Here is an 18,929-nt window from a genome sequence, read left to right as displayed (position 1 = left end):
CCCATTTGATTGACAAATGCAGAACTCTGCCAGATGACTTTACATTGCATTGCCAAGTTTAACATTCTTGTTGGAGAAGCCTGAAAGTTTTTTGGCAGAGCTCTCAGATTCAAAGTTAATGTCAGTGTGATTGTTACACATAGACCTTCCTTGTGTCAAGTGTTTTTAAACCCAAAGCTTGATATTCTTTTCCTGTTTTCTCCCCCTTTAGACACAGAGAGCTTCGTCAATGGGAATCACCAGTCCAGTCCCGCCAAGTCGCCCCCAGCTCCTGGAGAGAGAAACCAGTCTGAGCACAGTGCAATCGTCAGCTCAATTGAGAAGGACCTCCAGGACATCATGGACTCCCTAGTCATGGATGACCCTCAGTCTTCTTCCTTGGAGGCCAAAAAGCCTCCTGGAGACCAATCGATTCCTCACTCACCTCTGTCACCCATGGTTAATGGAGGAGGACGGTATCTGCTGTCCCCTCCTACCAGCCCGGGGGCCATGTCTGTGGGGTCCAGCTATGATAATAATTCCCCTCCCTTTTCCCCCCTTTCCTCACCCTCAGCAGCCAGCAGTGGGAGCTTTACCAGCCCATCTCCTAGTGGAGGACCCCAGGACCAGAGTTATTCTCTGCCACCAGTGCCTGTACGCTCCTCTAGCTACAATTTCACCTCCCAGCCTCCACCTTTACCCCAGCCACGGACCATTTTGCCTAACTTTAGCAGCGGTGGGGCTGGTCAGAAGGTTCAGGAAAGCCCAAGGCTGCAAAGGATGGTCCTAGCAGAAGCTCCTCCGAGCCCCAAGCCAAGTCGCAGAGGACTAGGCCAAGATGGTTCTGAAAGCCCTCGACAGATGTCCCTGCTGTCCTCTAGTGAATCTCTCAATAGTAGAAACATTGTGCCGAGTAGCCCCAGACTCACTCCTAAATTCCCTACTTGTTCGTCCCCATCTCCCTCCAGTCCCAGGACCAAGTCAACCACGGTGCTCCATGAAAGACCTGCCAGCCCCTTCAGAGAGCAGACCACTCTAGCTGATCGCTCCCTCCCCTCTAGCCCTTCCAGGCAGCTTTCCCAACCCTTCAGAGCCTTCCAGCCTCCTTTGGACCCCATTGTGCATGTCATCCAAGGTTCGCCGCTTCAGCAACATCCACGTTCACTGCAGCCCCCTGAAAGCCCTCGTATGGTCAGGAGGAACCTGGAGCTGAATGGTGGGAGCGGAGCAAGCAACACTATGAGAGAGCTGCCTCCTCTTAGCCCCTCCATGGCTCGGAGAGGCGTCCCAGTACTCCCAGGAGCGCTACCAGGGACAATCCCTACCTTGAGGACCCCAGATAGTCCCTCAAGTCTTTGCAAGCTTGTCCCAGAGAGTCCAAGGCTCAGACGAAAGACTGGATCTACATCTGAGGAGCAGATGTGCAGCAGGGGAGTCAGAGCCCGCAGTCCATCACCCACCTCTATGATGATGGAGGGCAGTGGTAGTTGTGCGGGGGTACGGAAGGCGAGTGTTGGGAATACCCTGTCTCCTGCTTACAGTCTGGGCTCCCTGCCTGGCTCGTCCCCTGCCGCCAGTCCCAGGACCCATAGAAAGATGTCTGCAGGGAGACCCCACCCTGGGATGAGGGAGAGGAAGAACAGCATCACCGAAATCAGCGACAACGAGGATGAGCTGTTGGAGTACCACCGGCGACAGAGAGAGGAGAGGCTTCGAGAGCAGGAAATGGAGAGACTGGTGAGTCAGGATCACATGTCAGCATGAAAAACTGTAATTCAGTTTAAGAATATCTCTCAACATCTCTTTACAGGTTAATGTAATTTTGCTTAATACTTCTACTCATTTCTGTAGCTGATTTTAAAGAGATTTTTACTCATTGTTATGGCTTAATTTGACATTTTACTAGTGTTTTACCAGTTTGTCACACAGCATCTTTGCTGTTATCTACTTGATACCAAACGTTAATACACAATATAAAAGTTATTCTGTGACAGATAATGCACTATTGACAATTGTTTTTTATACTGAACATGATTGAACCCAAGGTAAAAATAAAAATTTTGTCCAATCAACACTCTAAATTAAACCATTTAATCTTTGATTAGGTGGAGTATTCTAAGTTGTGTGCCAGCCAACTGAAGGCGTTTAGTATTTATAATTACAACTATCTCTGCAATGTTCCCTTGAGCAAGGCACTGAGCCCCCAAATTGTTGTGGTTGATTATTTGAAAAGTAATGGACCATGCCTGTTTAAACAGGATTATGCAATTGTAGAATTTTCACTAAATTTAGTCTTCTAATGAAGAAAAGACCCCCCCAAGGTGATGTGTGAGGATTTTACTGAGGATCTAAGGTTTGGAAAGACCCTCAAGCTCCCTCTAACGCATCTAAAGAAGTTAATTAGAGTGATTATCACCTGAAGAATTTCTGTTTGTGATAAAATTTTCCTGGTCTAACTCTTATCTGTCCGACCTCCTAGAGGAAGGGAGTGTAATGCCTACAGTTATCTCCATCAAGATAATTTTTGGAACTGGTTACTCCTTTTCCAAACAAACATGAACTGTCTGCAACTTGGCTGTTGTCTGTCTAAACTGCTGCCGACATGCGGTCTCAGGGCGCCAGATGAGCCCATAGCAACCAATTGTTTGTTGTTTCCTAAACTGAACAGAGGGGGTGGGGAGCGGTGGTAGACATCTTGAACTTGTCTGCCAGTCTGAATGAAACAGCAGAGACAAAGTCCTTTAAAAAGCCTTTACATGCGTTTGTGCTTGTGTGAGTAGGCGTCTGCCCGCCCTGCTTGTAATTACAAAGTGTGAGACTGAGTGAAGCCAGCTCAGTTGGATAGACTGAGACGACATGCCTTCCATCTCTATGTACCAGGTCATGTACTGGTACCTCCTATAGAGGCTTGGCAGCGCTGCATTCATACACAAGACCCTGTTTAACCCTTGATGGTGAAGAGAGCTGAGGTCTTTGCTGCAAGGCCAGTGAGAGAGATCTACTCAAGTTAGTCATATCAAGACACACATTGACTCATTTGACTGCAACAGTTGGCACATTGACATTTTAATACTTATCAGATGCTAGTCAGTGTTATTTGTTAGATTTGCTCCTCACCATGGATATAAAAGCTTTACTCTTTAGATAATATCTTCTGAAGATCCTGACTGGTTCCTGCATGATTCTATGCATTGCACTGCTGGTTCATGATTGGCCGATTTCTGATTGAAGGAATCAGCAGCAGTTCCTATAAGAAGTTCTCACTGAGTGTAAATGTCTGGACTTCTTGGTTGTTACAAAACTTATAAAACGTATTTCCAAAATCTCAGTAACATTTGCAGTAGTGCAAAATGCTTGAAAGACAAACTACCTTACTTTTTCTGGACATAAATGTAAATTCTTTGAGATAAGAATATAATAAGACCTGTTGAGACGACCTACAGTATGAGAATGAACAAAGAGGGTAAACTGTATAGACATCTTACAGGCAGTAGACATTATAAGAAACAGTTGAAAAGAAGCATATGTTCAGAAAACTGTTAAGAGGATGTGTAATATGCACATTGCTGTGCTGCAAACATTTTCATGAGATATGTAGGTTTTTAAATGTTGCCAAACTTATTTAAAATCATGAAATATTCAAACTGTTCTGCCACTAACTCATCTTTGAATATCAGTACTAAACACATGAAACAAAGAAGCTAGTATAGCTTTAGTATTGCATCATATTAAATCATTTAACATAACTACAATGACACTAAGAGAGCGCAAAACTCCACCACCTCTGCCAAGACTCCCCTAATAAAACCACATTTACATTTATATGAATTCACTAGATCCAGAATTTTATTTGGGTCTGTACCAAAATGCACACACTCATAGATATCAAGATCTATGACTTGATCTCAGAGAAATGAATGAAAATATGTTAAAGAAAGTGCTGAAAAAATTCTGCCACTTGATCCGCATCTGGATTTTTCCCGGACCCATACACACCTTCCACCATGTTTTGTTGTAATCCCTCCAGTCATATTCATATTAGACCCGACATTTTGAAATGTACTTCTAACATGTTCACACTCAATTCTCACTCGTTAAACACAAAGTTGATGGAGCATCCTAACACACACAAGTTAGCTCTCAGTTATTAGATGATATGTCATATTGGTGGTTGGACTTAGTTTGGAGCCAACTCCCAGTAAACATTCAGGAAAAGCTCTAAACGTTATACCCAGCAGTCTGCATTATGTTGGGTGAGTCCAAACCTTTGAAAATGTTCTCACAGGTGTGTCTCTCCCACCACTCTTGGACTATAGATTAATCCTGAAAATGTAGCACCTTTCTCCAAATGAATGTGACACAGGCGATTTTTTACCAATTCATCTTTACTGCACATATAAGCCGTCACTTACACCAGTCTGTCAGACTTCACATCCTTTGTTCTCATCGTCTTTAGCCACCACAACCTTTGGACTAGTACAACAATGGTCACACAAAGGATAATATTTGCTTTAGATTTGTGCAAATAGCTCACAGACTGCAAGGTCAGAGATACATTTATATGGAGTAAATAAGGCTCACAGGGACCAGCAGCCTGAGAACAAGGCAAGATTCCTCAGCAGCCTGTTATGTTATTGTATTTTTCGAGTGCAGAAACTCAGGCGTGGAGCTGCAGGGCCTGTAATTAGTCACAGTTGACTCACTGTCATGACAGATTTTTCTTGCCCCGGAGTGTCTGCGTTTAAAGCGCTTCACACACAGCCTGCTTACCAGAAAACAAAGTTATGAGTTCTAAGAGAAGTTTGTTCACTGAAGAGACTCTTATTGTGAAATCAACAGGAGTACACAGCTCAGAGGCAGCAGGAGGCTACAGCGACTCTCTTCCCCACATACACTGATTTATTAGCTTGATGATACTCTTGGAATGGGTTGTAGCAATACATTGTATGATACACCACACCCTTATACCTAATAATCCTGAAATACCTTTTCATAATATAGTGAATATGATGTACATTGGCAGCCTCACTTCAGTCGTATTGTGGGTGAAATATTTTCCATTTAGAAATAGATATATTTTCTTAAAAAATAAAATAAAAAAGTGGATATAATTTATCATTTATAACTTCTCATTAGCAGTATTTACCATCGAATATGAGGGAGACCATGTGGACTATAGCCTGACTGATACAGAATACTTTAGGCCAATACTGATATTGGGGAGATTACAATATCTAAAAATGATATATTGGACATAGATCTTTTTAAAAGCATAAACCTGCGACAATAACCTGTCTTGATGCAGATCTCTTATATTTTGATATGGTGAAGTTAGTAAGCTGAACATTTTACTGTTTTAAAATCACCTCAAATCTATTTTGATATTTATGTGCTGCAACGTTTGCAGACACAGCTACTGAATACTAGTATACTATATTTGCAATAAGTTAATCAAACCAGATGATATTTGAAGTGCAAACTCATATATTTATATATTTATTTAGATGCTTAGCTCTAAAACCACATCAAAACCCATTATTGGACATGATGATATGATAGTATCATTTTTGCCTTCTGTTAAATGTATTGGGTCAACCTGGAGATGTAACAAACTTCTAAAGGAAGTCCCCTTTTATAGGCCTGTACCATTCTGAAACTGATTCTGAATCTGTGAAACGAAAGTCCACAATTTTTATTCTATTCAAAGTTAGGGAAATATTCTTTTAATTTCACATTCCATATATTTTTATTTCTTCCAACTGCATATGTCATGTGACTATTTTGGTCCAATCATTATTGAATGATCACGCCTGCATTCACAGTTTTTCTAACTGGCTCCAGATGAATAATAACCCTGAGACTGCAGAACCCACAGACACATTCAGGTCAGCAGTGTGGGAACATTTTTAGTTTTTGGTTTGGTCAGTTTTTAACCCTCTTCTCATTGGTCCCCCAGTTTCATGGTGGCGCTGAACTAAATTCATGCGACATTGTGACTGGATTTCACACAAGTGTACACAATATATTATTATCCTGTGTCTCCCTCAATTTGTCATGCTTTTTCACAGGAGACTTTTGACGCGAAATAGGTGGCAGGCCAAACACTTGATTGTTGAGAAAGAGGATGTGGATGATGTGGGCATTATCACTTAAAAAGATCACCCCTCCTAATATCAGTAGGGGTGTTTAACGACAGTGAAAACTCCTTAAGCGTCTTTTAATTCTGCTCATATTCATGTTTTCGTTTGGAGCATTGGGTCTAAGTCCACTCTAATGACCCGTCTGCAGGGAAGACCCTTTTCCTTAGTCCATCTGATCCAAGCTGTCTGGCCTGGCACTCCTCTCTCCCCTCGGTCACCCGACTGACACGCTGTCTTGCCAAACACACTTGGCATATGAAGCGAGTCGCAGCATGTTTCATCTGTGGCAGACACTCGCCCCCGCTCGTCTGTCCACGAAAGATGATCTCATCTTTCCAGTGACGTTAGATAAGAGGACACCATTGTTTTAATGAGCGCTAACTTTTTGGAAGGGACTGGATCAGTGTGTGCTGTTACTTTAAAGGGGGCACAATGGGAGTTTCAGATTACTTAAAATGACATGGAAAGTGTTGCATGTAACCAGCACTGCAGGATATTTTGGTGGCTAAAAAGCCTTGAAGCTTCTCTTTTCAGAAAATCACGAAGAAGCTAGAATACTCGCTTTGTTATTCGCCGTCTCGGAGGATGAAGAACTCCTGATTGATTTCCACTGAAATTTGCCAACTCAACTTTGAGTGGGATGACAGGGAGCTGGATTCAAGGGATTTTTTTTCAGGGAACTCCACTTGACATATCATGGTTGGAGCTCCAGTTCTGAATATATATCCTAGGGCAAACATTTGGTTTGGTGAGAATTTAAGAGGAAGTTGGCCTTTATCGTCGTGTAGTCGTTATACCACTAACCACCTGAACCAGTCTGCTATGTCCCCTCCACCTTCTCTTCTGTCACAAATGTTGTCACGCAGAAAAATCGCTCCTGCATTGTTGGCATCTTTGCCGCTGTTCGCGAGGATTAACGGACCAAATATACCTTCGCTCTTGTCAAACAGAGCACCACACATGTTTACCAGCATCTTGTAGAAACAAATATATCCAGCTCCTGTGGGACACCAGACCTTCCCACCTAGGCAGCCAAATATATCCTGCACCTACACTGATACACTGCTGCACAAACCCACTGACCAGAGGGTGTAACTTTAGTCATGCTGAAGTGGTGACTTAGGAGATTTGTTTTTGAAGGAAGAAGAAGAAATAGCAAATAAATGTTTGGATTACTGGATCAACCCAACCATCTGCATGTTTGTGTTTAAATCGTCGGTTGGGTGTCAGGAGGCAGATTACTGTGATTTTAAATGTTTTGGTTGAAAACTTAATAGGAAGAGAGAGACGAGCTTGGACAGATAAGACAGTTGGGTCGACTCTGTGGCTCTTTATCTGGGACAGCAGCAATAAATCTGTTTCTGTGCCCGTCCAAAGGAAAGCTGCACTAATCCAGTCTTGAGAAAGCACCAACAAATATGCCACGTGTGGATTTTCTCCACCGAAGACAAGTGGCAGATCAGGACACATCATGTCACTTGATGCACTGTTGCCTTTATACTTCCTATATCGGTGCTTTCAGTATTAATGATGATGTTTCAGATGTGTCTTTTTTTTATAGAACTACAAATATCTTGGTATCTAGGTGCTGCCTGCTGTTTAATGCCCTCTCCACTAGAGGGGGTCATTTAACTGTTCAGGACTACAGTGAAGTCCGCTCTTTTATTCATGTAATTCTTCACGGACCAGCTTCCACTTCATTTAAATTGTTCATTAAGTTCATGGTAAAATGTTCAATAATAATAAATAACTAAATAAGATCAATTAAATTAATAGTGGCATGAATAAATACAGTGAGAATAAACAATTCAACAATGACAAATTTAAATAATCCAATAAATAAATAATAAATCCAATCAGTCCGTTGTCTTGGTTTGAAGTCAGCAGAATAACCGGTTCTACCGTGGCTGTCTCAGCCGATAGATGAAGACATTGTGATGAAGTTGCAATAGAAAGGCTTTTTGAAATGTTTTAATGACATGCAGTTAATTCCGTTATTGTAAGAAGAGGTAGGATTAAAACATTTTATAATAATATCACAGGTTTGCAGATTTATTGAATTATTTCACTATTTATTTGTGTTAATCTATATATTCTGTCTGATTGTATCATTGTCAGTATTTATTTCATAATGTCTTCTTTATTTATTCATTCATTCATTTCAGGTTGAATATTCTCCGGCTCCATTTGAAAAAAGAGTTCAGAGAATTGTAAAACTACGTAAGCATTTTAACACTGAGGTTTTGTATTTCGGGTATTAACTGCAAAACTGATAAACTGTCGGCAGGTCTGTGTTCTCGGTGTATACACAGGATTGTCTGCATTATTTAACAGCCAAGAGAGAAATAATTACACAAACTTAGATTGTCGGTAGATATGCCTCATACTTTTTAAACAGTTTAACAGTCCTTTAAAGTAGGTCTGTCTGTCACTGTAACAGATTTTAGTTTACATGATCATCATGACCAACAGAATTCATGATCATATTATTGTGACATCTTGACAGTCTGGGAAAAAAAGTTGTTATCAGTAGAATTCTGCATTACCTTTGTTGATCTATCTACTAATTCCAGAAATATCGGTCTGTCTACATGTGGATCTCCATTCAACTTATCAACTTCACACTTGGCATGTGTATTGTTAGAGGCACAGGGAAGGGCTGTGTTGAAATAGGTGCAATTTGGACATGTGACAATATTGATAAAACTTCAATAAATGGCACCTTGCAGTGGGGGCGGGGCCCTAACAGGCAGTTTGTGGACCAAGTTAGAAGACCATTTTGATCATTTGCTTATTTTTATTTCACCATATCAAACTGACACAGACATTCTCTGTTGTAGTGGGTGCTGATCTTTATTATGGCAACAACAATCATATAATCCCTTCCTGTTTAGCAATAGTCTTACAAAGTAAAAGCACATGTTCATCTTGTTGCTGTAATACTTTATATCTGAAATAGCCGACATGTTAAGTATAGAAACACAAGTAAATCATTTAAACTTACATATAAGCCACACACGTGAACAGTTATAAAGCAAATTCACTTTCATTATATAAAAAACATTGACTATAAAATTGGTGCAAAAAATGCTGTCGATCATGTGTGCAGTTTCAGAAAGAAAGCTGCATAACATGTTTAGAATGGGATCTGCACTAGCTATTCAAATACTACAACATACTAACACGTACTTATGCTTTATGGGTACAAGCTTTTAATTGAGTGTTCAGCTCACACCAATATTCCATTTTTAAAACACCAATTATACGGCAACACCTCTATTTTTAAGCCTGTTATCCCTGTTATCTACACCGTGGAGTTCTGTATTTATAACATTTGAAACTGAAGACATTACAAATTTACACTAGATTAAATTGACGGCCTATTTCCAGAAGCGAGCAGACACTGCAGACTGTATAAGATCTTCTTGGTATATAAAGTTAGACACTTTTCTTTTCTTAGAATCAGCCAGTAAGCCTGACTTCAGGAAGTCCTTACAAATGTCAATCTCTAACTCCGCCCCCCCTGTTCACACAGACTCCTCACCATCTCTCACAAGACTATGGTAGGGGTTGGGCTGAGGTAGGGGGGTGGTAGGCTGCTCGCCATTCGTCCCAAAGTAGTGCAGCCGGTTCTGAAATCACTTTACAGTACAGCAGGAGCTGCATGGAAGCACAGCTCTGAAGACTGAGTCATCTTCCAGTCCTGCTACAGAGCTGCAGAGTGTGGATCCTGTGTGTGTGTGTGTGTGTGTGTGTGTGTGTGTGTGTGTGTGTGTGTGTGTGTGTGTGTGTGTGTGTGTGTGTGTGTGTGTGTGTGTGTGTGTGTGTGTGTGTGTGTGTGTGTGTGTGTGTGTGTGAGAGAGAGTGAGTGTGTGTGTGTGTGTGTGTGTCTGTCATGGACTGGTATCATGTGCTGGGGAGCAGGACTATACCGGCTAGGCGAGGTCAGAGAAGGGATCAAGATGGGTTGTATATGCTCGCTCTGGCTAATGAGAAGCCAGTCTTCCTCAACAGTGTGGCAGAACTCATGAAGGTAACTGATGCCGCTGCTGATATAACAAATATTTAAAACACACAGTGGATTTTCCTGTGCTGGGGTCTTTGGTTTTGATCTGATTAACGAGTGTACTGCTCAGGGCCTGTTGGCTACATGTGATGATGTGTGGTTCCAAGCTTTCAATTGGTTCAGTCATTACCAGTTCAGCTCAAAGGGAGCTTTCAGACTGTGGGACTTTATGAGTTGAGCTTATGATATGTTACATGTATTCCCATTATGGCTGAGGAAATTACACAACCTGTAGTCTGTGGAAATCTCAGATCTACAGGGGGTTCCAAAATAACTGCAGATTTAAACAATGGCCAGAGATTTGGTAAAAGCATACAAAGATTATTGATTTGAGCTAGTTTGCTAATAGATCCCCTCTGTGCACTGGGGCTGTCTCTTTTTATTCCAAAATTCATTCAAAGGTGGGGGGGGAAAGTTCTTATTCGACCTGTAATGACCCGTTCAAATTCAAAATGTATGGTCTAGAAGCGCATTAGAGGCTCTGAAGCAGTTTGTGACCTGGTCCAGCAGAGGGCGATCACTGTCGGCTTGACACATTGCGTGGCCTCTTGACCTATCAGTAAAATAATGCCGTAATGTTTCGGTGTTTTGTTACGAAAATGGAGGTCGTCACAATCGTCACACCATCACCACCTGAAGCAGTGTGTGAGTGGAGTCATGTGGCGCTGTAAGCTAACTTGCTGGAACTGATGTTATCGCTAATCTGTCATTATAATCAGGGAACACGGGACTCAGGGAGTTAAAAATTCAGATATATTGGCCAATCAAACTGAGGTTCCATAAGCTGAGGGAAACGTGAGAGAGCAGTCTAGTGCACTTTGTAATTACCAAGGAACATCACTGGATGCCATATTGCATATTGATGTTTTACAATCATTTGAGAACATTCACAACATTTTTTCACCTTGTATATCATCTGTCATATTCATATGTAATTTTTCATGCTCGTTAAGTCTGCAATTTCTGGGGAGTGGTAAAAAGATTCCTACCTCAGTTTGCCAGAGCCCAAACAGACTTATGACTCTGAATAGTTTATTTTGGCCAACCAATACTCTAAAACTTTCAGTTGACACTGAACGCACCATATTCTGCAACAGTTTGGCATATTCACCGGCTGTGTGGCTCTGTGGATGGCAATGTTGATCTGTCGGCCCATCCACCACTTTGGTCCAGACAGAAATATGGCAACAACTGCTGGATGGGTGGATTTTTTTTTTTATCAAATATATATATTTTTGGCGCTAATAAAGATACACTACATTGTAATTAGCTGTGAACTCTTTAAATAGACAGCGGGCTGTGGAGCTGCAGGCGGCTGTGTGCATCCTCCAGCTTGACAGCTGGTGACCGTTTGCTGCTGTTTACTTTTGCTGGTATGCTCACTATAAATCTCCTCTGGCTAAACAGTCTCACATGGATATTCAGCACAATGGTCCACTACTGTACCAACCCCGTGCTGTTAACTTAGAGCTTTCGGGGATATTGGCATTTAATATCACAGTTGCTTGTTCACAGTAGAATATTAAACAAAATAACGTTGTTTCAACTGACAGCACACATCACAAAGCTGATCTTACCTCTGCCCCATAACATTTACCAAATCATAAGCCTGTTTATTATCCCCAGCAATGTTTAGAGACTGTAAAAAATAAGACTCCTGTCTCGCCTGTAATCACTGTATCTAGTCTGGAATAGTTTGACATGATGACTGGAAAGAGATGCCTCCAGGGTTCAGCATTTTAAATGGCAGCCACCCCCACACGGAGCAGCAACTCCATAATTTCATCTGGAGATCAGTGCCAGCGACAGCCAACATGGTGGACCACCAGCTTGTTATCCACAGAGGTTTACAGCTGCAGGAGAACCTCCTTGTCTTATTCTCCCTGCCTGGCTTTGATGCTTATGTGTTCAACAAGGGAGAGAAAAAAAACTGCAGCTGGAAATTAAATATAAATATATTTCTTGTTTGGATCACGACAAAGCCTCTGGGGATCAGTCTGATCATGAATGAGGTTTGTTTCTGTTTTCGGAGACGCTGAGTGGGAGTCTCCCCCTTCGTTTACGCTTGAAATACTGCGCACGTAAGATTTACACCTGTGACATAGGTGCGGGCTTCAAGGAAAAAAAGGAATAACTGCTCTGATCAAAGGTGCACAGACGGGGAGCGGCCCTGGGGTGCTCGAGGAGGAGGAGGAGGAGGAGGGGGAGGGAGAAACAACAAAGAGGCTCTCAGGGGAGAGAGGGAGACACAGGGACGAGATGCTGACTGCTGGGAGGAAGGAAATAAGCAAAGACTAGAGTAAAGAGAGCGTTGTGAGTAAATGAGGGAAAACTGACAGAGGCAGATGCTGGATGTCACATTAGAAAACTGTCTACACTCCATAGCAGAGTAAATGAACTGGGTTCATTCCTAATTGCTGCACTTTAAGTGTAGGAAATGTTTTGTGTACAACAAACAGCATTGTTGCATCAATTAAAATAGGAAACAGCAGTTGACTTAATAATACTCCATAATGAGATTAAATGAGCTGCCTTGTTATATTGGAGATTTTTTACTACAGCGTACTTGGTCTGATGAGATGGACATGGTGCCTATTATAAGCAAACCAATACACAAAAACAACATTGTTGTGTAAGTGACAACACAATCTTCTCTTGTGTTGCAGTTATTTTGTGTTTCAGTCTGTCCCAGATGAAAATTTCAATGATTAAATAAATAAAACAAGAAGTAAACTCACTGTACCGAATCAGTAGACTTTTTTTTATCGTTTGTGGGTTTTGGTCCTTTTACTCGCTACCTCGCTCATCTTTTAGATTGTTTAAAAAAATATAACTTAGAACTTTACAATACAATATTCTCACTTTTATTTTGACAACTCATTGTCACCATAGCACCAGTTTAAAAGAGTTGATAAAGATTGGATTTTAACAGTTTAGTTCTTTTAAGCCACTTTTCTTAGATACATCAGCAGCAGCAGCAGCCTCAACCCAGAAATCTCTTCATTAGTTATAATGAGAGCCACCCACTAGGTGAGACATGGGGGGCTGTGGAATGTGTGAACTGTGGGAATCAGGCATTCCTCCACAGCCCCATGGTTGTTTGGTTCATAAAAAGTCACGTGCATGGGATTTATACTGGCTGCACAATACATCTAACAAATACTTTGTTATTTTTAATAATGTCTGTGGGTCTTAATTGGTAATTAAAGAAGAGAATAACATTTCCCATTCTCATTTCATAGCATTTGTTAGATGTTCATTGTTTATTTCTTCTACTGCAGTATATCTAGGAAGTAATTTAGCAGATGGTGCTATTTACAGTTGGAGCGCAGTCAGTAGTGATGAATCAGTGAGGGAAAGTTTACTCATGCCTTCATAGATGGATATTGAAGTGAGTGCACTATATAACTGCGCTGCCTTTCAGGGGCTGTTTGGGAAAACATGACTGGACTGAGCTGTGTGTTTGTATGTATCACATCCTTGGTTGTTTCACACTTGGACTCTGCTGTTTTTTCAGTATGCCCTGATGACACAGCAGGGTTTACAGAAGCAGCTTGGACTGCACACACACTTGTCAGCTGGTGTGCTTCGGTGTAATATAGTGAGCTTGTCATACATTCCTCGAAGGGGCTAGTATGCAGCTTAGGGTTAAACGCATAACTACAGGTTACAGGGTTATAGTTGCTTTTCACTTGATCTAACTATGATGTAATGTAAAGTGTGTGATGTGTGGCTTTAATGTGTGATTTGTGTGCAAGAGGAGAGCTGTAGAGACAGGTGATGTCATGCAGTCTCCTTTCATCACATCACTTGACCTGCTTATTATCGCAACAGATTTCAAATACACATACACTTCAAGTTTTAATGTTGTGGTTGATCATGTTTATATACATTTTGTAATTGTTTGTTGCCGTGATATTATTATTTTTATTATCATTATATTTATATATATATTATTATTACCATATTTTTCCTCTAGTTATCAGTCAGTTATTTTGAGTTCATGTTGTGTAGGAATAATCTGGGACTGGGAATATCACGTGAACTCTATCTCAAGCCGGAACAACAACTCAAAGTTGGTGAAAATCTTGGTACATGAGTTGCCCAATTGCCGCCATCATCACTTATAAACTGATTCATTTCATTTTACAATCAGGTCTAAATAAAAGCTTTAAATATGAACTTGAGAAATGTTATCTAGTCACATGAATACTGCACGTCCATCTCTCACAGACGTGTGACACCAAACCTTTTAGCCGGTAGAGACGTTTCTGAGTGTTACAATTAACACTGAACATTATAATTTAATACCTTTACTAAATAGAAATAGTACCACTGTACTAAGTTAAGTGCAGAGAGATAATTAATGTTGTCATTTAGTGCTTTACAAATAAAACTGAATCTAATTAAATAGTGGAACCTAATTAACTGGTGTCTATTAGCTGCATGCACAGTCCCAAAAGCACTGCAATACACTGTGTTTCAAACATTATTAAGCACAGAATAGAATATTTTTTACAAATCCCAGTGTTGTACATTTGATATGTAGCATAAGAGAAGACAGTAGTTTTTTCTTCTGCACACCTTTTATATGTTGACCTTGAAGACAGTTTAAATCTATATTGTGGTCAGATGGCTGAAAGTTGCCGTGGAGTCACTGTCACCTCCAAACCTCCCAGAGAATGGGTGGGTTTGTTGTTACGCTGGTGTCAGGAATCGTGGGTGGTACTTAGCTTTCAAAGGCCAGTATTTGTTCATCTGCCTTTTGGCCACGCTGGCTCAGTCTGGATGAGAGCCTCATCTCAAGATTCAAGCTGTTATTTCTCACAGTGTCCATCATGAGAGTGAGTATAAGACCGGTTTTCTCAATTTCTCTATTCTTTTTCCTCCAGGATCACATTGAATTTGATTTGCTGTTAATTTTTACAGGCTAATTTAAGAAAAAGAAAGAAATGGCTACTTGCGATCTTTTGGGATGTTTTGTCATCAGTTTACCCTGGCAGAATTAAAAAGGCTTAAACTGCATAGGCTTATTGAACCATCGTGCAACCTCAGTGTTTCCAACTGGGACATGGGGGCTTGCATTCTGGCCAAAAGTTTTGGATTAACACACTGACCTGTTGTACCAACTTGTTCTCTCCCAGCCAGCTCTGAGAGCCCTGACAAACATGCTAATGATATCTGCAGAGAGACCCAGAGACTTATAACATCTAAATTTTTTATATTACTATAACCTGTATTGAAAACAACATAAGAACATAAAACATTCTTCTGATGGTTTAAAAAAAATACCAAATCAGAAAACAGAAAATATAGGATTCATGCAAATCTGTCAGCATGCAGTTGTCAGGCATCAAATGTGATGCTGCGTCAAGTTGATTTATGATGAGACCAAACACTCTGAATGGTTTGGAGTGTGTTTCTGTGATGCTGCTACTCATCCACCATACAGGTTTGTTAGCCTGGAGGCTGTCTGGCATACACAATGATGGTGCTGGCTCTCAGAGACAGGCATCAGAACGCTAAATGGTCTAATCTATGTGTATGTTCAAGCAGATGTTGAGTGGGAGGACTCGAGAGTAGTCATTGACTTGCCAGAAAATGTTTGAAGTTTGACTCTGTTTCTAGTGAATACTGTTCTGCAGCCTAAAGGGGGTCTTTTACTCCCACCCACTCAGTTAAGATCTGACTGGTCCCAGATTACAGGTTAAAGCCAGTCTTCCTCATGCAGATGCTAGCTCAGTAGGAACGTTATGCTGAAAAGACGATGCACCTGGCTTGTCAAGCGTTCCAGCACAACAAGAAACCCCAAAAAATGTTATAGTGTGTTAAAGTCTGAGTTGACAGTTGTATGAGACAGTTGTATTATTGAAATGAAATTTGACCGTTTTATACCTGACAAATTACAAAAATTCCTAATCCTAATGCTAACAAACATAGTAAATGTGTGTCTACTAAGGATGCAACGATTCTGAAACCGCGTCACAAACTTCCACATTCTCATATCGCAATACAGGGGGATGGAACCAAGCTACCTCAACCTGCTGCCCTCTACAGGCAAACTATAGTATAACTATAACACATGTAAATCAATCAGGAAAAAATAATACAAACAGAACCGGGGCTTGAAGATCGAGGTCTGAACTAAACTGTTAAATTTGGAAAATCATTACACCCCTATATTCTACTCTACTTTTTGAAAAAATTGTTTTACAACTGCTTTTGGTCTACACACTACACAATTACTATCACTACGTGGACCTACTTTTTTTTGCATTTATCGGCGTCTTTCTCAGCAGATGAAAAAGAGAAACTCCCATTTGCTCAGAAAGCTGAAATCAGTAGAAAAGCCAGTAAGTGTACCTTGAATCAAGATATGTATCACTTGAAGACATTAACATCTAGGATTACTCACTATTCAACTTTAATACTGGTACTTTCAAAATATTACTGTCAGCCTATGAAATCTACATATAGTAGTCAGATCACGGAGCACTGGAGTCAGTTATTTATGAAGTCGATGTGTGATGCAGTTCTGCGGGGCTCTGCAGACGCTCTGTCTGCAGCTGACGTTTTAGGGTTAAGAGGTTACTCTGTCGGCCTGGACTGCCGGGGCCCCCATAGGTGGGCTGACCCCTCCGTAGTGACAGCTGGACAACCAAGTCACTGAGTCTGAGTTGCAGGCAGCACCCAAGAGAGAGCATTGTGTGAAACGCTGTGTTGTTTCAGGCGTGAGAAGAGTCTTGATAGACTTCATGTTCTTATTGAAACTGAGGCTGGTTGGAAAATCTTCATTCTTGAGTCAGATCACCAGTTTGGGTTTACTATTGATGTGAGAGTGGTTAACTGTAGTTAACTGTAGTACATCTGAGGATGTCTAGTGTGATCGGCTCTCTTGGGGTCATTCCACAGCATCTCTATTGGGTTAAGGTCTGGCCTCTGACCAGGCTACTCCAAAAGGTTGATTTTCATTTTCTTAAGGCATTTTGTCGTGGCTTTACCTCGATGTTATTGATCATTGTGCTGCTGCATCATCCAGCTTCTACACAGTTTTAGGTTTTTTGGTAACTCAGATTAAGATCAGTCCATGTTTTAAATGTATGCAGAAATGCTGGTATTTTCATAGAGCTCACTTAGCTTTTCTTGCCCACAGGAAATAAGAAAACATTCATATATTCTCTACCAGGGCTGGTTCTGATGAAGCTAATGCTGACAATACAGCAGATTTTATGTTCAAACACAGGCACAGGTTTAAGAGTGTGTGTAAGAGTTAATGTTGCTATATTTTAAAAAGCCAAAGGAAAGAGATGTGAGAAAGAGAGATTTGCTGTTCTCCTTGTTTTTAACCTTTTAACCATTTACTTGTCTTTGTTTTTTGCCACAGGAGAGACAGAGACTAGAGACCATCCTGAACCTCTGTGCAGAGTACAACAAAGGAGAGGGCACCGGTCTGGACCCTCTAGGCTTGGGGAGGACGGGTTTCCCAGGGGGGCAGGCTGATGGCTCCGGGCAGAGAATGTCCGTGGAGAATGTCCTCGGAGGGACACCGTCCTCAGCTGCACTACGCCTGGCACAGAGAATGAGGGAGAGCGATGAGGAGAATCTGAAGGAGGAGTGTAGTAGTACAGAGAGCACTCATCAGGAGGTGAGGGCATCTCCTGCATCCAGCACAGCATCAGCACTGCACAATGGAGACAGACAGGTCAGGGGGAAAGCATGTTTTCCACTGAAGACACTCTCTCTGCATGTCGCTGTGGAAACCAGCATGTGCCAGTGATTTCCTCGACTCTTTCTGTATCAGTTGCTCTTTAAACTGAGGAACAGGGACTACAGAGGATAAAAAAAGTTTTAGAATTATGATAACTGCATGCAGTTGTATTCTGCAGCTTCATGGCAACAAATGCGTTGTACACTGCTGTCATTTGCCGTCACACAAAAGATATTATCAGGGGCTTTTTGGTTGCTGCTTGATGTAGCATATTCTTTCACATGGATGCATATTATTAAACCTCAATCCATGTTACATAATAGTACAAAGCTAATGGGTCAAAGTTCAGTCTCTGAACAAATGTGAATATTACTTTATATAATTCTTGCATTTGTCAAAACGTCTGCAAAGAAAACACACAATCAGCTTCTTCCTGCACCTCCCTCTCCTTTCCATAAAATTGGTTTCATGGGCTGTAGTAAGTAGTCTATGTGGCTTCTGCATGAACCTTATTTATTAACCAACTCCTTTGTTCCCGCTCCTCTGTTTCATATGTCTCTGTTGCTTTGACAAGTTTCTTAATGCTTCTTTAAGCTGTCATATAATAGATCATACAATGTGTTATTATCCAACAATTTTTTATTGATTTCAACAAACGATTTTGAAGAGGTTCTTTTTCAGTAAGATGGAAAATCCGCTTAAACGACATTTAGACCAGAGACAACAATCATCAATACCACCGGGAAACACAAAACACTGCGGAAGTAATAACCCTGATTTTAAAATTAAAATTAAAAAAACATAATATAAACATATAATGGTTCTCAGTAGAGTGCATACCTCCACCAAGGCCCAACCTTAAATTCAATCAATCTGCACCAAATTGCACACACTCATAGATGTAATAACCCCTTAATATAGTTTTTATCATTAAGATCATCGTTCACTGTGAAATCATTGAAAATGTCAATCTCACAATGTGAAAGTGATAAAAAATTCCTGGATCAACCCCTTTGTGCAGACCTGCTTAGATTTA

The 18,929-nt window shown here is 41.0% G+C and overlaps 1 protein-coding gene across 5 annotated transcripts in view; it reads left to right on the top strand.

The window, feature by feature from the left end:
• The window catches only part of phldb1b (pleckstrin homology-like domain, family B, member 1b), a 105,820-nt gene that overhangs the window by 57,594 nt on the left and 29,297 nt on the right, over positions 1–18,929 (top strand). For all 5 annotated transcript variants that reach the window (XM_047339562.1, XM_047339563.1, XM_047339564.1 and 2 more), the window contains exons 6-7: positions 212–1,716; positions 17,570–17,887. In XM_047339562.1, the coding sequence (XP_047195518.1) occupies positions 212–1,716; positions 17,570–17,887 (1,823 nt within the window). The remainder of the gene's footprint in view (positions 1–211; positions 1,717–17,569; positions 17,888–18,929) is intronic.

The sequence above is a fragment of the Hippoglossus stenolepis genome, chromosome 4, assembly GCF_022539355.2.
Source record: "Hippoglossus stenolepis isolate QCI-W04-F060 chromosome 4, HSTE1.2, whole genome shotgun sequence".
In the NCBI taxonomy this organism is placed as follows: Eukaryota; Metazoa; Chordata; class Actinopteri; order Pleuronectiformes; family Pleuronectidae; genus Hippoglossus; species Hippoglossus stenolepis.
Note: the sequence above shows the minus strand (reverse complement) of the source record. Positions and strands in the feature narration are given on the sequence as shown.